General features: G+C 37.1%; 1 protein-coding gene across 1 annotated transcript; it reads right to left on the bottom strand.

Moving 5' to 3' along the window:
* Positions 1–1502: 1502 nt before the first annotated feature.
* On the bottom strand, positions 1503–24709 carry sfxn3 (sideroflexin 3). Its single transcript, XM_028795754.2, has 11 exons — positions 24575–24709; positions 22499–22673; positions 20273–20443; positions 19751–19849; positions 18545–18620; positions 11076–11161; positions 9996–10123; positions 3758–3807; positions 3386–3435; positions 2309–2356; positions 1503–2114 (listed from the first exon to the last, which is right to left on the bottom strand). Exons 2-11 carry the CDS (start codon positions 22660–22662, stop codon positions 2018–2020), a joined length of 969 nt encoding a protein of 322 aa, XP_028651587.1. The 5' UTR covers positions 22663–22673; positions 24575–24709; the 3' UTR covers positions 1503–2017.
* Between the last annotated feature and the right edge of the window lie 410 nt (positions 24710–25119).

Raw genomic sequence — 25119 nt, 5'->3', positions numbered from 1 at the left:
AGAAAGCCCGAGTGTAAAGACACAGTGCCTTCAGAAAGTTCACCTTTTACTTACTTATTTATACATTTTGCATCATCAGGCCACACTCAATATTTCAGAAAAACAATTTTTAAACTGGATTTTAGGACTTTTTGCTAATTTTTTTTTTAAAATAAAAAACAAATACTGTATTGACAAGTATTCAGACCCTTTGCTATGACACTTGAAAGCTGGCTCAGGTGCATCCTCTTCCATTGATTGGCATTGAGATGTTTCTACACCTTGTTTCGAGTCCACCTGCGGTCAGTTTACTTGATTGACACATACCAGTCTATAGAAGGTCCCACAATGGACAATGTGGATCAGTGCACAACCAGTCCATGAGGTTGAAGGAATTGCTTGCAGAGTTCAGACACATTAAGGCACAGTTCTGGTGAAGGCTACAAAAATTCTTCTGTGGCACTGAAGGTTCCCAAGAGCACATTGACCTCCACTATTCTCAAACGGAAGAAGTTTGGTACAGTCACAACTCTTCCTAGAGCTGGCCACCAGACCAAACGGAGAAATCATGAGACAACAGCCATGGTAAGAGGGGTGACCAAGATCCGGTGATCACACTGGCCGATCTCCAGCGAACCTGTGTGGAAACTGGAGAAACTTCTAGATGGACCACCATCATTATAACACTCTACTGATCTGGGTTTTATGGCAGAGTGGCTGGACAGCACAACAACGAATGTTAGAAATTTACAAAAAGGCACCCCAAAGATTCTCCAACTGCCTGATGGAACTTGAGAAGTTCTGCAGAGGAATGGAAGAAAAAACTCCAAATCCAGATGTGCAAAGCTTACTGCGACATAGCCAAGACGACTCCAGGAGGCCATAATCACTGCCAATGGTGCTTCAATGAAGTACAGAGCAGAAGGTCTGAATACTTCTGTCAATGTGATATTTCAGTGTTTTATTTTTCATGCATCTGCAGAAATGTCATTCATTTTTTGCTTTGTCTTTCTGGGAAATTGAGTGTTGTTTGAGGAGGGAACAAAAAATTTAACACAAGGCTGCGACATAAACTGTGACAAAGAGGAAGGGGTCAGAATACTTTCTGAATGTACTGTACGTGAATACTGGCTTCAAAGACAGCTACCTATTAGACTGGGTTGATGTTTTATGCATGGTGCGTGAAGACCACAAGATGGAGTTATTTCCCTAAACACTCTTTCCTCTGGGGATCAAGCCTTATCTCCATGTCTTTTTCTCAGATTATAGCCCTGCTATTTCATATACGTTTATAAAGAAGAAAGCACAGAAATGGAGAAAAAAAGTCACAAATGGAATAAAATTTGATTTGACAAAATAAAACAACTAAGCTGCCTTTTGATTCAGATGGAGTTCAATCATTCAGTACTGTAGAATTAAGAAGTGGTCTATTATTACACATTATATGCTAGAAAAATTGTTGGATTTGATTGTTTCACTGCCAAAGTGAGCACTCTGTGTCCCTTATGATAAAAACTACCAAATTTAAACACTGACCTGAATTTTATAAATAAGCACCAGGCAATTTACAAATAATTTAAAACATATTTTAAAACTACAGAATTACTTCTATATATTGAAATTATCACCTACATGGTTTGGTATATTGGAAATACTGACCGCCTGGGGCTGCCAGTTGTGCATTATTAAATATATTTCTGTATTGCTATCAAGCAGCCACTGATAGATTACAAAATATTTGTTCTGTGCGTAATTTCCCAGGATGCCACAAAGGTCAACAACCAATGTTTAAAGCTGTCCAGTAAATGAAGTTAGTGTGGAAGTAACAGGAGGATTTGAAATATATCCAGGCCATCTAAGGACACATGCACCAGAAGAACACCTGCTGTGCAAGTTCAACAATTGAAGAAAAAATAGTTTTAAAAAACCTTGTGAATTATGCTTGCAAATACCTACCTTGAGCAAACAATACTCTTATGACACCATAAAAAGTAAAGCTTCTCTAAAATTGCCATCATGTGTGAATTCTGGTTGACATCTACAAACCCTTATTAAAATAGACTGTATGTGTATGAGGACTGTTCTCTTGAATCAGGGCCTGAAGTTCTGGTTCAAGGCTGCTTACTTTCATTGAGCTGGAAATAGAAGAAAAAAAAATTACTGTATGCAGGATCATTTTCTTTTTCTAACATTTTACAGGATGTTAAACCATGTGTTTCTTGACTGCCATTTTGCTCAAAAAGCAAAGCATGCTGTTCCTCACTACACCTAAATGTAACAGTACAGTTTCTGTGTTAAAACTAGATATTACAATGGGCAGGCTTCTTACCTTTTCTGTGGGAAAAGAGCGCAACACAGTGGAGTAGCAAAGACAAGACTGAAAAGGAAGAACAGTTGTATTAAGTGTACATAAGAGCACCCAGCCTGCAGGGTAGGAAGGTGGTACAGTAGTTGGAACAGCTGCCTTAAACATAAGGTGTCCTGGGTCTGAATCTCATGTTTTCTGTATGGAGTTTCCTGGGTTTCTCTTCAAATGCATCGATTTTGTTCCTGTATCCCCAAGGAAATGTATATATCTGTTGTCATACATGTGTGAGTAGAAGGGAGCTGTATGGACCAAGTGAAGGTAATTCCATGCCAGGAAGTGGCGGGTGCACTAAACCCTCTTCTGTTGCCTCTACAGACCAAAAATGAGAAAACCTGCTGGATTCAACTGTAAAGACATCACTTCCAGCGCACAGAGGAACGTGACTTCCGGTTCTGGCACACAGAAGAATGTCACTTCCGGTCATGGCCTTTAAAGCCACCATGTTTGGAACATTAATTCAGTTCAGTCTTGGACTCCAATCTATGCACATCAGTGCTATTTAACAAAACCCTTTTGCTGCCCCAAACCTTTTCCTGTGTTGAGGCCGATTATTTCACAGTGGCGTAGTCGGCAGGATCATGGCCTCCTTTCGGAACTGGAAGCCAAATCAGAAGTTAGCCTCGACTACTCCACTGTGAAATAATCAGGCTGAGGTGAGAAAAAGTTCTGTATTTAGATGGGCTCTGCCAAAATGTTCTTTTTACTGTTCTAAAAAAAACTACACATAACAATAAAGCTAACTAAATCCATACTATATAAGTGGTACACCAATCCATCCTTTAAACTTGCAGAGAGCTTGAGCAAAAAACAGCTAGCAAAGGACAAAACTCTAGGGACCAAGTCTAAATGGGATGCCAGGAGAAGTACATCCGCTGATGCTGATGTAAAGGGTAAATGTGCAAACACCACACAGCAGCTAGAAAACAATCCCTGACCCTGCAGCTAGGAGGTAGCAGGTCTAACCACTGCACAACCACACCACCCTAAACTAAACATGGACAATTTTATTTAATCATAATGCTGAGGCAGCTTACTTACCAGAATCCTACCAAGCCAACCTGTATAGGAGCATTGAAAACTGGAAATCGCTAGAATGAAAAAATAACAATAAAACATATCATTTGCTTTGCAGCATACAGTACCTATGTGGATTTTCAGATTTACTGGGGAGATTTAAGTTAGTGATCATTTACATTAACATTCTAACCAAAATAGCTCATGAATACCTTCTATAGAAGGTACCATATGTGCACCATTTTGGACTTTCTACAATAGGACATGCCTTAAGAAATAATACAGGCAAGCTTATAATACTTCAGCGGGGATTTGAGGAACAATAACTACATGAATCTATGTTATGTTTTTTATATTTTTATAGAAATACTAATATAATACATTAAAAACAATTACCTTTAGGAAAGCGCTTTTCTCCAGTGCATTCATAATGACAGGTGGAATGGCTAATAGGAAGAACAAAACATTTATGATTGACTCATCCATCAAAGAATATTCATTCTTTTGAGATTTCTACACAAAATCACAACAGTGGACCATCTCCTCTCATCTTCTAAACCGCTTTTCCAGGTGATCACAAAAATACTTCATCCTATCATATACAGTAAAGTGAATTAAGTTAACTTCTCTTGACATTTTTCAAACCCTGATGTGGAGGAGGCATAGTTTATATAAAATATTGTGTTGTTAGGAGTCTTGTACACTTGATATCTTTAACAAATTACTCTAAAATTAGGGGCCACATTGATAACGACTGAAAATTGGACTTGCTCCTGAAGACAGATGCAGTACCTGTCAGGTAATAGGAGATATTTGGATAAATTAGATCTTGGTGAAGGAAGCTGGATGATTTGCTTCAAAATGTCATTTGATTGGCACTGAGGAGTTTGAAAAGTTTTGACTAGGTTAGGTTAGCTGAACCTACACAGATACTAGCCTCCACAGCCAGCTTTCTTGAAAGAGATTGTTTCTCTTCTGTTACATACTGTAGATGTTCAGTGAGTGAGACACTAAACAGGTGTGGGCACAGCCTCCAGCCTGGCATTCTAGAGTGTTTACAAAAAGGGGACAAGTAACTGTGATCCATTTAGCTATATAGGGTTACAGTAATTGAAAATATATATGGCCTGCATATTGTTGCTAGATATAATAATTCAGTTTTCCCAGATTAGTCTATTCCTACTGCAGATCTCACCAGAAGAAGTAAATGGAATGTGAGTGATGGGGCATGAGAGTTAGAGCAATGTTAAAAATTAAATCTAAACAATACTGGCACTGGACAAATGTTAAGAAATAATACCTTACCAAAATGTGTAAATCCATAAAATGTACTTATGTTTTTTTATTTCTAATTTATTTAAGTACGCTTTAACCTTTACCACTAAATCCTAACATATATGCATAGAAGTGTGTGTGTCTGTCTGTCCGGCCCGGAAGTGAGAGGTGGAGTCGGGGTAAGGGCTCCACCTCCAAAGAAACAGAAACTCACTTAGCTCCTAATGCACAAGCGATGCAAGCACATCTGCAAAACAAATCCTACTAGGAGAGATGCCCAGAGTAGTTCCTTTCAATTACGTGACATCTCCACATTTCAATTTTTTTTTTCCCTGACGATTTAAATAGTTTTTAGGACCCCAGGCTTTTTACAGCACAGGCTTACACATCTAGTTAATAATACTGCATTTATATATATTATTCTAGCTTTAACCTAAAGCAAAATAAACAAAATCTAAAGTTAATCCGAATATGTTGGCAAGTTAACTGCTATCAGACTTTCTTTAACATTATTTCTGTGGTAATCTGAACTGCTATTGTACAGCTCCAGAATCCTAGGATCAAATCCTGGAACACAGGCCGTCTGTGTGTGTGTGTGTGGAGTCTGCACCTTCTCTCCCTGTAATCCACTATCCACCAATACAGCGTGAGAGAGAGTACACTGGTGTCTGGAGATGGTTCTTGCTTTGTGCCCAGTGCTGCTCCCTTTGACTCTAAAAGTGATCACAGATGGTTAAGACAATGTAGAAATTGAAGGATTCAAGTGTTTCTTTGTACTGCCTTTATTATGCTCTTTGCCGTTAAACATTTGATAACAAAATATGTGATTTACATTAGTGTCAGCTGTAAATACAGTTTTCATTTGAGTTGCTGTGTACTATTCTACAAGACTAGGATTAAGACTTTTTTAGCTTATTTTGTTTTCTGCTCAGTTGGAGTTAGTTTATGGGTTCTGGCTAACGTGGTGGTAGCTGTTACTGCTTTTTCTGAAGATGATTACTTACTCTACAACACAATTAATGTGCTTACCGTATGCACTCCAGACTAGATACGGTGGCTTATGCATGGAGCTTGGCATTACTCATCCGCGGTATTTACACCGCTCCTCTCCGTGTTATTTTAATATCACCTCTGCATCCGCCAACACTATTTCCACGATTTGGTCTGTTAGACCTGTTTTCTCAAAAAGACAATCCGCAAGATGATGGGAGTAGGCAGATGAATTGGCTGAGACACCTGCCACAAATGCCAGACTGGAGTAACCAAGGATTACAATCTGACGTAACTCTCCACTGTGCACTCCTGAACTGCAGATCAGTAACTAATAAAACTACTTTACTGAACGACTTATCAACTTCTAAAAAACTGGACATGTTGTTCCTTGTAGAAACGTCGCAAAATCCAGGTGATTACTTACAACTAAATCTGCTTTCCCCCTCTGGTTACAGTTACCTGTCTAAACCCTGCCTGACGGGCCGAGGAGGTGGATTGGCGGTGGTTCTGCGTGATTGTCTTAAAGAAACCACTATTAATTTTCACAACATTGTCTTTTGAATACCTGGTTGTTAAAAATCACTGGAAAGGCTTCGCTGCATATTATATTAATCTACAGACTTCCTAAGCTTCAGCTGGATTTTTTCTCTGAATTTATGAAATACTCACTCTTGTCTGTGGCATGTCTACTGCTGTTATTTTACTTGGTGACCTTAATATTCATGTGGATTCTGACTGTCCATCTGCTTGTGAGTTACGTTCAGTACTGGGTTGTTTCAGTTTTGTGCAGCATGTTGGTTTTTCAACCCATGCTAAGGGCCATATTCTGGATCTTGTATGTTCCACTGGTTTGCAGAATGTCTGTACATCCGGTACTGTTCTTAGTATCTCCGATCACATGCTGATTGAATTTAGCTTCATTTATCCTGTCCCTAAAATAATTCTAAAATCTAAAATAACCTATCGTAATATCAAGAACATTGATCAGTTCCTTCTCTATGTCTGTTGGTGCTTCCTGTCTCCATGATGTTTCTGGGTTGTCTTGCCCTATGCAGATTTTATCTCTATATAATTCCATATTGTCACAAATTTTGGATCATTATGCACCTATTAAATCCTTGGTTGTTCCTACTACCTGGTCATCTCCATGGTTTACAGCAGAATTGCGTACCATGGCACAAACTGGTTGCCACGTGGAAAGGCTCTGGAAGAAGACTGGTCTGGCTGTTCATGCCCTGGCTTACACCGAACATCTGAAGGAATACAGATGTGCCTTATTGGCGGCACGTTCAAAGTACTATTCCACTCTTATTGACTTTGGTACTGGTCGCCCTAGATATCTTTTTAATACAGTTAACAGACTTTGTCAACCTGCTGTTAAAAATCCTTATTTCTCTGTTGAGCACTGTAATCTACTTTTGGAGTATTTTCAGTCAAAAATTATGACCATATATCAAAGTTTCTCTACTAACCATTCCTCATCTCTGTTGACTGATTATACTTCTAAATCTACAGTTTATTTATCTAAATTTAACCCCACTGCACCAACTTACAGTGGTGTGAAAAACTATTTGCCCCCTTCCTGATTTCTTATTCTTTTGCATGTTTGTCACACAAAATGTTTCTGATCATCAAACACATTTAACCATTAGTCAAATATAACACAAGTAAACACAAAATGCAGTTTGTAAATGGTGGTTTTTATTATTTAGGGAGAAAAAAAAATCCAAACCTACATGGCCCTGTGTGAAAAAGTAATTGCCCCCTGAACCTAATAACTGGTTGGGCCACCCTTAGCAGCAATAACTGCAATCAAGCGTTTGCGATAACTTGCAATGAGTCTTTTACAGCGCTCTGGAGGAATTTTGGCCCACTCATCTTTGCAAAATTGTTGTAATTCAGCTTTATTTGAGGGTTTTCTAGCATGAACCGCATTTTTAAGGTCATGCCATAACATCTCAATTGGATTCAGGTCAGGACTTTGACTAGGCCACCCCAAAGTCTTCATTTTGTTTTTCTTCAGCCATTCAGAGGTGGATTTGCTGGTGTGTTTTGGGTCATTGTCCTGTTGCAGCACCCAAGATCGCTTCAGCTTGAGTTGACGAACAGATGGCCGGACATTCTCCTTCAGGATTTTTTGGTAGACAGTAGAATTCATGGTTCCATCTATCACAGCAAGCCTTCGAGGTCCTGAAGCAGCAAAACAACCCCAGACCATCACACTACCACTACCATATTTTACTGTTGGTATGATGTTCTTTTTCTGAAATGCTGTGTTCCTTTTACGCCAGATGTAACGGGACATTTGCCTTCCAAAAAGTTCAACTTTTGTCTCATCAGTCCACAAGGTATTTTCCCAAAAGTCTTGGCAATCATTGAGATGTTTCTTAGCAAAATTGAGACGAGCCCTAATGTTCTTTTTGCTTAACAGTGGTTTGCGTCTTGGAAATCTGCCATGCAGGCCGTTTTTGCCCAGTCTCTTTCTTATGGTGGAGTCGTGAACACTGACCTTAATTGAGGCAAGTGAGGCCTGCAGTTCTTTAGACGTTGTCCTGGGGTCTTTTGTGACCTCTCGGATGAGTCGTCTCTGCGCTCTTGGGGTAATTTTGGTCGGCCGGCCACTCCTGGGAAGGTTCACCACTGTTCCATGTTTTTGCCATTTGTGGATAATGGCTCTCACTGTGGTTCACTGGAGTCCCAAAGCTTTAGAAATGGCTTTATAACCTTTACCAGACTGATAGATCTCAGTTACTTCTGTTCTCATTTGTTCCTGAATTTCTTTGGATCTTGGCATGATGTCTAGCTTTTGAGGTTCTTTTGGTCTACTTCTCTGTGTCAGGCAGCTCCTATTTAAGTGATTTCTTGATTGAAACAGGTGTGGCAGTAATCAGGCCTGGGGGTGGCTACGGAAATTGAACTCAGGTGTGATACACCACAGTTAGGTTATTTTTTAACAAGGGGGCAATTACTTTTTCACACAGGGCCATGTAGGTTTGGATTTTTTTTCTCCCTAAATAATAAAATCCATCATTTGAAAACTGCATTTTGTGTTTACTTGTGTTATATTTGATTAATGGTTAAATGTGTTTGATGATCAGAAACATTTTGTGTGACAAACATGCAAAAGAATAAGAAATCAGGAAGGGGGCAAATAGTTTTTCACACCACTGTATATTGCTGAAGTAATAGCGCTGACTGACTGAATTCGGGAAATCAATCATTGGATGACAGATAATAATTTACAACTCAATCCTGATAAAACAGAAATCTTATTAGTTGGTACCAAATCTGTCCTCTCTACCCTTAGTGGGCTAAAAATTGACATTAATGGGATCCTGGTTCAACCCTCAGCATCACTCCGTAATTTGGGTGTCATTTTTGACCAGCTTCTTACTTTTCAAGCACATTAGCTCAATAGTACAGACAGCCTTTTTTCATCTTTGCAACATTGCTCATCTGCATTCTTTCCTCAGTGTGAAAGATACTGAAACACTCATTCACGCTTTCATCACTTCCCGTCTGGACTATTGCAATGCTTTGTTTTATGGCCTCCCGACTAAATATACCAATAGATTACAATATGTTCAGAATTCTGCTGCTCGTTTACTTACACACACTAAAAAATCTGCTCACATCATTCCTGTCCTCTATGATTTACACTGGTTACCAGTTTCTTCAAGAATCAAATATAAAATTATTATTCTCACCTTTAAAACCCTTCATGGGTTAGCCCCTCATTATCTGTCGGAGCTGCTGCTTCCTTTCACTCCTGCTCGTGCATTAAGATCTTCGGACGCTAACTTACTAACCTGTATTTAGGTACAGTGAGTAACTATGGGTGGCAGAGCTTTCAGTATGATGGCCCCTAAAATTTGGAATTCTCTCCCTCTCAGCCTTTGCGAGGAAAAATCTATTATTAATTTCAAACTTCTGTTAAAAACACATCTTTTCAATGAGTATTACTCTTTTTCGTGTATGTAATTTCTACTGTCTTGTTAATGTGTGTATTGAATTGTAAAGTGTCCTTGAGTGTATGAAAGGCGCTACATAAATAAAACTTATAATAATAAGGATGAAAACACATAGTATTTATTATTATTGTGAGTAAAATGCAATAGTCACATATAGCCTAGCTAAATTTTAAAATGCTAATTTGCCAACTTAATTAGTGTCTGATTATAGTTTAAGCCTTTTTGTATACTATAGAAATATGAAAAATTGAACCAAAGCCCTGACATGTGAAGGACACCAAATGTTGTTAAGTATGCTGCAAACCCTGAAATTTCAACTGATTACATATTTAATATTGTGATTTTTTTCTCCTGCTCCTTTTTTTTTATTTTAACATTAAAGGAATATGCCTTACCCATAGCAGGAACTGCCATACCAATACGGGAGACGACAACTTGAGCAATAGCTTGCTGAGCCGCTTTAGCAGATTCACCAAGGCGCTTTCCATCTTCATCGGTCACTGGAATCCCATATTTCAGTTCTCTTTTTAAACACATTAAAATTTTATTTTTACTTGCTAGAAGTGTAAAATGTATAACATATAAAACATAAAAATGAATTAAAATCAAGAATCATTTCATATTCATACAACAGTAGGAGGATGTGCAACCTGGTTGTTAAAGCATTGGGCTTCTTTGTCAATCAAAAGGCTGCTGGTTCAGTATCCACCACTGTTTTACATTGACCCCCAGATATATCAGTCTGTTACTAACTAACCTGCACATATCAACCATAGGCAGCACTGTAATGGCAGCGGAAAACGCCAATTACAAGCATGGCCAAAGGTTAAGATTTACCAAATTGTTGACATTTACAAAATTCCGTGCAGGACATACCTCAAAAGAACATACTTTCTTGCCCAAGATGACCAACTTCTGTGAACCCCACTCCATCATTTCTATGGTGCACTAATTTGGCCCATTGAAGAGAATCACATAATGTTTGTTACAAGAAAATGAAAACCAATTTAGATCAATGAACCATAGACAGGCCAAGATGTTCATGGTAGAGTATTTGAGGACATTTTGCTCATATATAATCTACCAAAGATATCATAATTAGTTTTCTTGCCTGATGTTATTGGTTAAAAATGTTACGTTCGTCTAATGTAGTAGGATGGCACAGTAATTAGCAATACTGTCTCACAGTTTTGGATACTGTGTTAATTTCTGGTCCGGACACTCTGTTTGTGGACTTAGCGTGTCCTTTCCTTATTTTTGTGGTTTTCTTGTTAGTTTCCTCGTTATGATTATTTGGCAAAACTGTAAAATCTTCCTATATTGCAAACATGCATTTCAAGATAGTTGGTTAAGCCACTTATTGCATATTGCTATGAATTAAAGAAAAAATAACAAAAAATTGCATGTAAACATGCATGTAAATATGAGCGATTGTAGTATTTAAGTTATTTCTGAATCAGTTTATTTTTACTCACCTTTGCCTCATAAAAGGAATGTTGATGCAGTTTGCTGCAGCCACTGCTGCAAATGGAACAAAACGACCAATAATTGCAGGTAAATGCTAAAAAAAAAACAAACAAATAACTTCACACTTCTTTTTTGAATATGAATTTATTAAAGTCTCTTCTCCAACTGTTTACACCACATTCTAAATGTATATTTTATGTACTATTGAAAAGATAATAATCGAAAACACACTTGTAATATTTAAACTTTCTTCTTACACCGTTTATAAACGTTATTTAAGGCAAGAAATTTTATGGTATGACTTTGAAACTCTCCAATTAATTAAGAGTATAAACATACAAATACAGTTTGTACAACCGGCTACTTCAAAACGCGAACAACAATACCACTACTAGCAGCACAATTCTGTAACTATTTAATGGGTAATAATAACCATCCATTGAAAAATGGAAGTAAGTTGGGTGTGAAATAGAAATGCATGCTCACAACGTACTTCAAGTGTATTGCAAAGCTGGCATAAAACATAAAATATGTGGCTTTTTGTCAGTGATTGAAAACAAATCATCACACATCTGCACAGTTAGTAATGATTTATCTTTCTGAGGATGATTCATGAATGGGTTAATTTAAGTGACTAACAGGGTGGCTAATATTAAAAACATTGTTAGGAAACCAGGTTGGAAACTTATACTGTTTCAGTGGGTTTCAAAGTGTGGCCCAGATTTAGTCAAGTGCTCCACAAGATGGCAGTCATCATATCGGATCAAAGTGACTTCTAAATCACTCAGATATGTCAGTCTATTATACACTTACTTAGGTATTTACTTATAACAATCAGGCTGTTGCTTGATATGCCTGCTACAGACTGAACTTAGGTTCATGAAGAAAGGGACCTAAAATTGCCACCATGAAGCACATCATCTGACATTTTTGCAGATGGTAACCATAGTGTTTCATTAACTTTACCATGCATAGGCACATGAAGAAGAACTGACAATGAATTAACAGGATTGATCAACAAAAACAAGTGACAACTTTATTAATGAACAAAAGGAAAATGCATGTCTCCCTCAATGCTTTTAATCTAGCTTGAGCTTCCTCCCACCACCATTCTGCTTGACCGTAATTCTTTTAGTAAGTTGCACACTTCCATGTCACTGGTAGTATATGCACATGTGTCAAAACGTTTTCTTCATGCAATTTCTTCCTACCCCATTCCTGTTATTTTGTTGGATTGCCCCCTCTCTTTCTTTCCAAGTTACTTTAAATACTAAAGACTGGGTAAAATGTTATTTTGTAGATTTTGCAAAATGCCCCAAATTCTTTATAAAATGCTACTGGATTTTGATCAGTGGGTGCAAAAACTGCAACTTAAATAAACTTATTTCCTACCCTGGTACATATACATAGTACAAACAAAGCATTTTAATAAGCTCTGAACTTGTTTAACTCAACAATTTAAAAAGAACTGAGGCTACACTGTATTTCCTGAATACTCCCAATAAAGAGACTTGTAAGACAACCTACTTCCAGGCCAACAATCACTAAACAGTTTAATAAGAATGGTGTAATAGTGTGACAGTAAGCTATATAAAGAGACTTGCAAAACATTAGCCTTTTAATGAAAAGAATTGTCTTAGGGCTCCTCCGGAGTTTGCCAGAATGCATGAGAATAAACCAACTATATTTTGGAGAAAATGTGTTACTTGTCAGAAGAGATCAAAATTGATACTCAATGGACACATTTCAAATTGCTGTGTCAACCAAGACAAGATATGAATGACTGTTGTGAAAAGGTGAATATTTGTACATGGATCTAACTACTGTATACCAATCCAGAAGCTTCAGTTTGTATTAACAACATTTGCTCAGACTACTTGAAAACTAGAACGTGGTACCAGACAAGGATGCCCCTTGTCACCACTGCTATTTGCAATCGCCATTGAACCAGTGGCAGTTCACTGTCGAAATCCTTATCAGAAAAAGGGGATTATCAGAGAAGGACTTGGAACAGGAAATTTCTCTATATGCAGATGATATGGTTTTGTATATATCAGACCCACAAAATACTGTGCCTGCAGTCTTAACAGCACTTACAGAATTTCAAAAGATCTCTGGTCTCAGAATTAATTTGAATAAAAGTACTGTTTCTAGTGAATTCTCAAGCATACAATATTAGACTGGACACCTTCCCTTTTAGTATTGCAGATCAGTTTAAATACCTAGGGGTAAATATCACAAGTAAACATAAAGCTCTTTATCAACAAAATTTTGCCGTCTGCATGGAAAAAATTAAGCAAGACTTGCATAGATGCTCAACCCTCCATCTCACTCTAGCTGGAAGAATTAACGTTGTTAAGATGAATATCCTTCCTAAGCTTCTCTTTTTATTTCAAAACATTCCAATATACATCAATAAATCATTCTTTAAGCAATTAGATTCAACCATAACCTCATTTATATGGAACCTAAAACATCCACGTATCCAAAGAGCGACTCTACAAAGACCTAAGACAGAAGGTGGCATGGCTCTACCTAACTTTCAGTTTTACTACTGGGCAGCAAACATACAAGCTATAAAAACCTGGACCCAAATAGGTCAACATACACAGGCTTGGTCAGCAATAGAAATAAAACCCTGCAGTACTTCTCTATATTCCCTGCTTTGTGCCCCAATAAATGCAAGTTATCGGCAATATACTAATAACCCAATTGTGCTTCACTCACTCAGAATATGGAACCAATGTAGAAAGCATTTTAAGATGGAGAATCTTTTATCTGTGGCACCTCTGCATGAGAACCACCTCTTTCAACCCTCACAAACATATGCAGTTTTTAATATCTGGAAAACATTTGGGATTAAATTGCTCTGAGATCTTTATATTGACAACATCTTTGCATCCTTTGAACAATTACATTCCAAATTTAATTTTCCAGCAACACATTTCTTTCACTATCTTCAAATTAGAAACTTTGTCAAATAGAACCTGCCCGATTTTCCCCATCTCCCACCTTCCTCTATGCTGGAAAAAATATTGCTCAATCTCAAGGACTCAGACAGCATTTCTGTAATATATAAAAATATTGTACAGTTCCTCCCTTTCAAAGATCCAAGAGGACAATGGGAAAAGGATCTCTCACTCAACATATCAGAAAAGGAGTGGAAGGTAGCAATGCAGAGAATTCATTTGAGCTCCATTTGCGCAAAGCACACAATTATTCAACTCAAAATTATATATCAAGCACATCTGTCTTGCTTGAAATTGTCCAAAATGTCTCCAGGGCAAGATCCAACCTGTGAACGCTACAATCAAGCTCCAGCCTCACTGGGTCACACGTTTTGGGCCTGCACCAAATTAACATCATTCTGGACAAAAATGTTTAAGTGCCTTTCAGACAGCCTTGGTGTGACAATCCCTCGTAACCCATTAACAGTTGTGTTTGGTGGGCTTCCAGATGGGCTTAAAGTGGAGAAGGACAAACAAACTGTGATTGTCTTCACAACACTATTGGCATGCAGACTTATTTTGCTAAACTGGAAGAATCCTAACTCTCCTCTTTTAAGTTATTGGGTAACTGATGTTTTATATTATTTGAAAATAGAAAAAATCAAATTCTCACTTAGAGAATCTGTGCAGAACTTTTTCAAAACCTGGCAGGATCTACTCAATAATATTTTAGAATAAGCTCTTAAAGCACTGAGGAAGTAGATTCTCTCCCTATTTCTTTTTCTTCTCCATTTATCTGTATCCGCCTAATAAAAATAGTAAAAATAAATAAATTGATGAGTTTAAGTTTTAGTCTGTTACCCATGCTCTCTTTCTCAGGGGTGGGGGTTGATTTGTTTTCAATCCTATTTTTTTTTTGTAAAGATTTATTTATTTGTACCTTGTCACCTTAACCAAATGTTATATTATAGGGCATACTGTATATTTACATACCCACTGCAGTTTTTCCAAAACAAAAATTACTGTTTTAAGTACAGAAACTACATTGGAACATTAAGTGAAAGTGCATGATTTTCTTTATGTTAAAAGATACAGAAAATGTATAATGATTTTAATACATTCTTTTCTTAGCCCACATTACAAAATTCATAAATTCTGCACATACTGTTTTTGGTACTCTTGTGCTGCACAGTCATTGGCTAGCAGTATTTTAAGCAAGTGGTAGAATTTCAAAAAAGATTAACAACCTTTTGTTTATGTTCGTTAACTGACAGGTCTATGTATCACTCTGAAATTAAAAAGAAAACTTCAAAAGCAGACCAGAGTACAAAATAATTGAATAATCAACATGTGCAAAAGTGATGTTCTTTAGATTTCTTTTAAGTGCAAACATGCAATAGATAATTTATGCATTACTGAAAAGTACACACATGGCTTCTCGATCTTTAGGAATAAATTAATTACGTATTTCATTTAATCTACTTTTTACATTTAGTCCTTGCCTGCATTCATTTTTGAGGAATAAATTTGCTTAAAGTGATCAAAATTCATTGCTGTCTGTCTGCATGACGTTCTTCTCAAGGTGCTCTAGATTTTCTTCCACATCCACATGATGTGTATTAGATTAACTGATGGCATTATACTGGCCCTGTGCTTAGATGTGCTTGGTATTTCACTTTCTTATTTTTGTAATAAAAATTTGAACAAAACAAAATTAAACTGTGTGAAATGGGGTTTAGGTATGTCCTCCAATGCACTGGCACCTCAGCAGCTCATCCTGTTTAGACAGGATTTATCCCTACCTGTGGCCCCACACTGGATTTAAGGTTTCCTAGTGGATGGATGGGTAACTATTCATTTTGAGGAAATGTAATGTATTGGCCATATATGTCTTGTGAGACTATCCCATTTAATTCAGAAAGCCATTAAGAGACACACACAATAAATAATAATGTTCAAAATCTTTCTGTACTTTTTGAATTTTAAGCCATGCATTTATTTCTGGTTTCCTGTTCCAGTGTCCTGTTTTAATTGGTGATACATTACACAAAGTAAAAAATATCAAAAAACCTCCTATTATTATTATGCTTTAATACACCTTCATAATCCATAGTCAGATGTGCATAAAAGTCTGCATTTACATTTATGCATAATAACCCATCTAAGTGAACAATGCCCATTTTTCACTTACTAGCCGATAGTGTAAAATAAGTTTTAATTTATATATTAGTTATCAAGTATGTGCACAGTGCACTATGACTGTACACTAGGTTGGCATGACTGGTATAAGCATTATACTACTGGTGTATAATACAGTCATATGAAAAAATTTGGGAATCCCTCTCAGCCTACATAATAATTTACTCTGCTTTCAACGAAAAAAAAAAAGATAACAGTGGTATGTCTTTCATTTCATAGGAACATCTGAGTACTGGGGTGTTTTCCGAACAAAGATTTTTAGTGAAGCAATATTTAGTTGTATGAAATTAAATCAAATGTGAAAAACTGGCTGTGCAAAAATTTGGTTCCCCTTTTAACTTTGCTGATTTGAATTCATGTAAATGCTCAATACTGATTACTCGCAACACCAAATTGGTTGGATGAGCTCGTTAAGCCTTGAACTTCATAGACAGGTGTGTCCAATCATGAGAAAAGGTATTTAAGGTGGTCAATTGCAAGTTGTGCTTCCCTTTGACTCTCCTCTGAAGACTGACAGCATGGGATCCTCAAAGCAACTCTCAAAAGATCTGAAAACAAAGATTGTGCAGTATCATGGTTTAGGGGAAGGCTATAAAAAGCTATCTCAGAGGTTAAACTGTCATTTTCAGCTGTAAGGAATGTAATCAGGCAATGGAAGGCCACGGGCACAGTTGCTGTTAAACCCAGCAGGTCTGGTAGGCCAAGAAAAATACAGGAGCGGCATATGCACAGCATTGTTAGAATGGTTACAGACAACCCACAGATCACCTCCAACATCTTGCTGCAGATGGCGTATCTGTACATCGTTATACAATTCAGCGCAATTTGCACAAATAACATCTGTATGGCAGGGTGATGAGAAAGAAGCCCTTTCTGCACTCACGCCACAAACAGAGTCGCTTGTTGTATGCAAATGCTCATTTAGTCAAGCCAGATTCATTTTGGAACAAAGTGCTTTGGACTGATGAGACAAAAATTTAATTATTTGGTCATAATAAAAAGTGCTTTGCATGGCGGAAGAAGAGCACCGCAGTCCAAGAAAAACACCTGCTACCTACTGTCAAATTTGGCGGAGGTTCCATCATGCTCTGGGGCTGTGTGGCTAGTTCAGGGACTGGGGCCCTTGTTAAAGTCGAGGGTCAAATTCAACCCAATGTCAACAAATTCTTCAGGATAATGTTCAAGCATCAGTCACAAAGTTGAAGTTACGCAGGGGTTGGATATTCCAACTAGACAACGACCCAAAACACAGTTCGAAATCTACAAAGGCATTCATGCAGAGGGAGAAGTACAATGTTCTGGAATGGCCGTTACAGTCCCCTGACTTGAATATCATCAAAAATCTATGGGATGATTTGAAGCAGGCTGTCCATGCTCGGCAGCCATCAAATTTAACTGAACTGGAGAGATTTTGTTTGGAAGAATGGTCAAAAATACCTATATCCAGAATCCAGACACTCATCAAAGGCTATAGGAAGCATCTAGAGGCTGTTATATTTGCAAAAGGAGGCTCAACTAAGTATTGATGTAAGATCTCAGTTGGGGTGCCCAAATTTATGCATCTAATTTTGTTATGATGCATATTGCATATTTTCTGTTAATCCAATAAACGTAATGTCACTGCTGAAATACTACTGTTTCCATAAGGCATGTCATATATTAAAAGGAAGTTGCTACTTTGAAAGCACAGCCAATCCATCCATCCATTTTCCAACCCGCTAAATCCGAACACAGGGTCACGGGGGTCTGCTGGAGCCAATCCCAGCCAACACAGGGGACAAGGCAGGAACCAATCCCGGGCAGGGTGCCAACCCACCGCAGGACACACACAAACACACCCACACACCAAGCACACATTAGGGCCAATTTAGAATCGCCAATCCACCTAACCTGCATGTCTTTGGACTGTGGGAGGAAACCGGAGCACCCGGAAGAAACCCGGAGAACATGCAAACTCCACGCAGGGAGGACCCGGGAATCGAACCCAGGTCTCCCAACTGCAAGGCAGCAGCGCTACCCACTGCGCCACCGTGCCGCCCAGCACAGCCAATGATAAACAAAAATCCAAAGAATTAAGAGGGGTTCCCAAACATTTTCATATGACTGTATATTAAAATAGCTTTTAACATAACAAGCCTCAACAGAAAGCAACACATTTGCACTGTAGCAGAAAAGGAAACTACTTCACATTGCACTCTACTGCAGAATAAATTTGGGTTTTTTTTTCCATCTTTTTTAAATGTGAAACTCCTTTATTAAAATTCCACCTTAAATATTTGAATTTTGTCTTAAAGTGAAAAACTGGGTCATAGTGCTAAAAGATTCTATACCTTGGTTAAAGATTTCAGCCCCAGTGCTGTGACAACTGCTCCTGTCGTGGCACTCACATAGGCAGCACCTAGTTGACTTAAAAGAAAAGAATCAACAAAAAATAAAATTGAGGATTAAAGGTCAGAACATGAATATACTCTATCATTAAATTAATGAGTGGAATGATTATTATATAAAACACATTTACAAAGTAGAATGTTAACATTGTTAACACATTTTCTGTATATGGAGTACCCACTGGCTAAGTGGTTTGCTCTAGGTTATAACGGAACATTATTTAAAAGTGGTGATTTAAATGGTGATACTACAGGTCAATGTGTTCACCACTAGATTCCTTACTTTTATACATAATAAATTATTTTTGCAAATGCTTAGGAAAAAAAATTAAGGTAATACCTTTTGAAAATGTTAACATTACTAGAAAATTAAGCTTGGAATTTGTAGTGTAATCAAGACACTAATAGGAAAAACTACATAAATTCGGTTTGTGAAGTACAATATTAATATCCTTACCTGCATCTCTCATATAAATTATTTTTATCTACTTTTTTCATTACATTTTTCATAGTACCATTAAGTACTTTTAACCCTTATTTTTTTGTGTAGGGATACAGGGAGGTCAAGCACTGGATGGGACTGTCCAAGTCCACTGCAGGGTGCACAAACACATTTGCTTTAACTGCAGTAATTTCTGAGACACTAATTAACATAACAGTAAATCTTTAAACTGTCTGAAGAAACGCATGCAAATACTTGGAACATATGAAGTGTTCACAGAAGGCACATGGCCACGAATTAACACAGAACCAAGCATTGTAAAGCAGCTAAGATTCATGAAGCATCACCTAAACAGATGTGAGCTACTAATATTTTAATCTTCATGAATAACTCCTCTTCAAATTTGAGTATTTATTTAAAACACATTTTTATATATTTTCTTTTCAGACCCACATGAATTTACTGTATTTCATGTTTTTGAATACTTTATATACACGTCTTGCACACACTAACATGCATGCATTTTCTCTTGTATCTAGGAAACAAAACAAAATAACATCATTACTGGTACTAGGTTGCATTCACATGCACATGAGGCAATCTTTAAAAAATGCAGTTTTTCCGCCAGAAATGTGTGTTAACCTTGCACAGAGAGATTGCAAAGGACTTTTATATTATCATTTCAAGAACTGATCTTAGCCTCCTACTTCACAGTAATGGGGGCATCTCCGCTGCGGTTTGTGTAATTGACGATAGCGTTGAATGACTGGTTTACCCACTGCCAGAAGACCACAGCTGGAGTTGTCCTGCAGGTAGGAGTATAGAAAAAGATTAACATTTAATTTAAATAAAACTACATATGTACATGTATAACTGAATAATTATAATGGAACTGCTCAAAGGAAGCAGTTGACAAAGTAAATCGTCTTTGACTGGACTAAAAGGTATAAACAAGATAATACCTATGATTTCAGAAATATTTTAAAATACATATTTTAAGAAAAATCGAAAATGATAGTATAACATTCTTAAACTCACTTAATCCAATTCAGGCTCATGGGTGGGGGGGTACAGAGCTCATGCCGGCAGCACTGAGCGCAGAAGTATACCGACATAGGCAGAGTTAATTTAATCCATATTAAGACAAAGACTATCTCTTTTTGCACCTCATGCTGGCATTATTATACATCTTCAAGAGCAAGAACGGTCTTTTCTAATATAATAAATACCTGTAGAAAGTGAGCATGCAGCCAGTGATGGTCATATTCATTGGAACTTGTGCAGACATCCTCCCAATTAGAAACATCTTCTCGCCAGTATCTGGATGGAATGCAGAGTCATAAATATATTTGGCTCTCCACAGCTCATCTTCTGTTAATCCTGGGCTTACTATTCCTGCCCTAAAGAAAAACAAAAATGAGTCAGATACAGTCAACTTTGAAAGAACTGTTATAGTCAGACTGTTTAACAAAATAAAACATGTAAAATATGAGGCAAATGCACTTCTTGTTCTTTCAGCTGCTCCCGTTAGGGGTTGCCACAGCGGATCATCTTCTTCCATGTCTTTATCACCTGCAAGTCCTCTCTCACCACACTGGATTTTACTAAAGGTTTCAGCTTTAAAATCTTTTATTTATGGTGAAATGTGACGGTCTATAAAGAAAGCAGACCTGCAAGTCCTGTTTTAAGTGACCACTTTTTTTTTTTAGATACACCTATTTATCTTCAATTCAGCCTAAACTTGTTGGGTATGGGCTGAACCAAGTATGAAAAGTGCAGTACTGGAATGTTGGCATGCCCATGTTGACTCCAGTGCGACTGTTAGTTAAGTAGGCTAAAAAGGTCTAACTCCAGGAGGAATACACCTGATTAATAACAATGTTTACATATCATATAGTATTCAAATGTTCATCTACTGATATCAAGGGTGCCAATATACTGTATGACACAAAAACTAGACCCCCATTCTAAAGCAACACCACCAGAAACCTGCATTTTTTTATAGCACCTTTTTTTTTGTTCACCTTTACACATCTCTTAGCTACTGAATTCTGTAGCTCCTTCAGAGTAATTTCTGGTCTCTCTTTGGCTTCTCACAAATTTCCTTGTTTTGTGCTGAGAGTTTTCAGGAACAACCTTTATACAATAACAACATTTATTTCTATGCACATTTTCATGTAAGCAATGTAGCTCAAAAACAAATTAAAATTTGAATCAAATAATACATAAATAGTATACAAAAATATATAATGCACACTTACATAAGAGAGATATATATAATAAGAGAAATACAGTCCTCCAGTTAAGTTGGAGAAAAAAAAATCTGCAGGGGTTCCAAGTCAAAAGGCTACCCAGCCCCTACTGGACATTCTGCCTAACATAAATATTAAGTAGCTTTTTATTTTTTTTAATTTTTGAGGCTTCATCTTATGCAACATCTTGGTGTTTTTGATATGCCTTTGACTTGTTGCTAATAGGCTATATGCACACTCTTCCACATTCTGCATCATCCAGTGCTGATACCATAATCAACTAGATATACGCTTCAAGACGTACTCAGTCTCATGGTAAACAACTTTCAAGCTAAATCCACAATTACAAAGCTAAGATCTTGACGTATTAAAAACTTGGGTCTACTATGAACTTACATGGGACAGATATGTGATTACATTATGCTTCTTGAAAAAACACAGCACTTCAATAATTAGTCATTAAACTTTATTCAGGGACAGGTGAATATGTGTTTAAGCTTAATACATAATAACATGAGCCTGCTGGACACCTTGCCTTGTAAAATAAAAAAAAATGTCTCTGTCTGAACCAGCAAAACAGTGAATGCCAAACTGCTGCTTCATTGTTAGGGAGTATATCAGCACTACTGTGTGCAAATAGCCTATTAGGCAAAAAGTAATATATCCCCAGAGTCAGCCAAACACTTGGGAATTGTTTTGTTCCCTTTTCCTAATGTATATATTAGCATCATATTATTTTTTAACTTCTTTAGAATGCTTTTTAGTCTTACATTTTACTGCTGCTCATTACATTCACAACCTGAATAACAATCTCTTAAACACAAGTTTTTATCCAGAATATATGGCAATTATTTTAATTATTCAATAACTGGAGTTTTCGAAACATAGGGATTGAATGTCTGTGCATATATTCTGTTTTTCTAATATGAAAAATGCCACCATAATACACTCATAGATTTTCAGTGCTTTTAAATAAAAATATAAAATAGAACAAACTTTCAGCTTAAGATTTATTATTTAGTAAAATTAGAGAACTAGTAAAAGGAGTGAATACTATTGCAGGGTGCTGTATGCTAGTTTGATTGTAGATAAAAAAAATCTTCAAGTATATTTTGATGCATATGATGGTATAAATAATGATTCCCCACGCCCCATTCATTTGCAGAACAACTTTCTGGCGTCACCAATAATTCTTGGGCTCACCTATAATTTACTATAATCCTCCTGGCATCCTCCAGTGCCGCACTGGATAATAAGACATTCCTGGGGTCCGTCACAGTGAAGAAATGCTTAGCCCGTCCAACAAATGTGCTTTGATCCCATTGTGGCTCCTTTATGTTAATATCCAATGGCAGGTCTCTTGACATCCTTCTAAAAGCTAAAGAGGCAAAAGAGATTAGGTGGCAAGTTTGGCATCCACAGGAACAAAATAAAAAGCATCAGTGGCAGACCAACTTTTGACTACCACAGAGTAAAAACTAGAGCCATTATGTGTCACTTTCAAACAACAAATACAAAAATTATTAAGAGACTTTAAGGCTGTGATTATCTCTGAGAGATCTTTTATGTTTTTTAAACAGTACAGTATAGTGGCTAAGGAATTGGACTCTGTACAAACATTTTGCAAGGTCAGTTTCCGTCCTGGTCTAACTGTTTGGCCATGTGCGAGTCATTTAGTCTGCCTGGGTTTCAACAATAAATAAATGTCCGAAACACCTGCACAATTTTGTACTGCATATCTGTACTTGTAAAGTACTTTGGGAGTGTGTTCCCAATAAAAAAGTGCTGTACAAAATAAAGATTTGTATGTGGAAAAAAGTGCATGGAGAGTACGGATGATGGAATGCTATCCCTCCATTACTACTTCAATTACAGTATACTGTTTGCAAGCAGAATCTGTGTTCGTATTCCAGTTAAGCTAACTAATATGCTCCTTGTGGTTTATTTTTATGCAGTACAACTGTTATGTTTGTTATTACTGTTGTTTTTATTACTAATTATTGGTATCATTCATTGCCATCTGTTTCAATGTATTACTATCTGCTCATTTACCATTTATTTATTCATTTATAGTACAGTTCCTCAGTTGTCCTGTGTTTATTATGTATTTCTTACACCATAGTCCGGGGGTTTTTACTTGGTGTCACTGTGTGTACAGATGGTACGACAATATTCCCACTTGACTTGGCTAGTTGTTTTAATTTCAGATAACAAACAGGAGTGAAGAGCACACCTCTTGGTATATTTAGAGCAGTGTTTCCCTCCTCTGTCCTGTGGCCCTCCAGTGACTGCAGGTTTTTGTTCCAACCAGATTCCTAATCAGTGACAACACCTGAGAACACTGATCTCACTTAATTAGCTGGTATTATTTCCTTTTATTCTACATTCAGAAAAGCACAGCAGCATGTTTTTTACATTTATAAGACATTTAAAAATCTTTCCGCTTTTGCTATAGATTTAAATGCTTAACTCTCTTTAGTTGATTTCATTATATTTTGTCCTTTCTCTGTGCAGTTTTTCCCCTTCGTTGTATCTTATTAATGAAAATGAGCAGAGCAGACACGCTGGCAAACGCTGAATAATCAAAGGCTGCAAGTAATTTAGCATCAGACCCACTAATTAGTAAATAATGGATTAAACAATTAGAACACCTAGAAAAGTAGAATGAAAATCAAAAAAGAAAAAATACATTATTCCAATATAACTGCTTGGTACATTTTAATATATATATATATATATATATATATATATATATATATTTACCAAAATTAGTTTTCTAATTTCTATATTGTTCCCAAATAACACATCACTTAATTAGCCCAGGAGTCCAATTAAAAGCAGAAGCTGGTTGGAACAAAAGCCTGCAGCCACAGGGAGGTCACAGCCCACAGGACCGAGGTTAGGAAACACTGATTTAGAACTTTTAGCATACACTTAATAAATGTTCTCTTATTCACGTTTTAATTTTTTGTCGAACATTTAAATTGCATGTTTACAGATGTTATTGTAAATCGCCGCGGACAAAGGCTTTTGCTAATTAAGGAGTAATCAATTATAGCAATAAAAATATAAACGTACTCCCCTCGTTTAGGCACAACACCTGAAATTACCTTGTATCAGTCACCTTTATTAAACACTGTTGTCAACTATATAAACAAATGGAGAATCGCAATTTTCACAGATTCAGGAAAACACCTTCCACTGAATCATTCAGTTTTAACAAAAAATAACAACAGAAGACAACACACACTATTCCCTGAAACACTGCCACTCCGTTACCTGGTTTCTGCTGTCTTGTGTCTTTCGTTTTTATTTCAGTGCAGTTATTAATAATATAACCCGAAGCGTTACTACAATTTACAAAACAGAAAACCGTGACCCTTCAATGATACAAACCGCAAGGAACTGGCAGCTCTTTCGGCCAAACAAACTTGATTGCTTCTAGTCAATCGGTGCGAGAATGGGAAAATGATCGCCAATCAAGAAGCCGGAAGGCGGGCCAGCATGTTTGGCTGTCCGGGAATCAGGGTGTGGCGCACTAGGGTGTGTAAGGCGGGCGAGCTCTGATTGGTTAGCTATGTTGGCTCGCGAACCTCTTGGTATGTGAAGTTTAAGTTAAGCTGTTAATACTAATAAGACATATTTAATTAACATCAATTTCCTTACAGTGTTGTTCTGTACAGCTGAAGTTCAAGCATCCCTAAATTAAATGATTCGACGTGTAAAACGAGCACTCAGCATCTATCGCTCTTGCTCCTCCCATCCCCTCCGAGCTACTCTCCTACGCGGCTTCATTCCTCTGTGACATTGAACGTTTTCTTCTT

The sequence above is a fragment of the Erpetoichthys calabaricus genome, chromosome 2 (genome assembly GCF_900747795.2).
Source record: "Erpetoichthys calabaricus chromosome 2, fErpCal1.3, whole genome shotgun sequence".
NCBI classification, from domain to species: Eukaryota; Metazoa; Chordata; class Cladistia; order Polypteriformes; family Polypteridae; genus Erpetoichthys; species Erpetoichthys calabaricus.
This window is presented reverse-complemented; position numbering and strand designations above follow the sequence as displayed.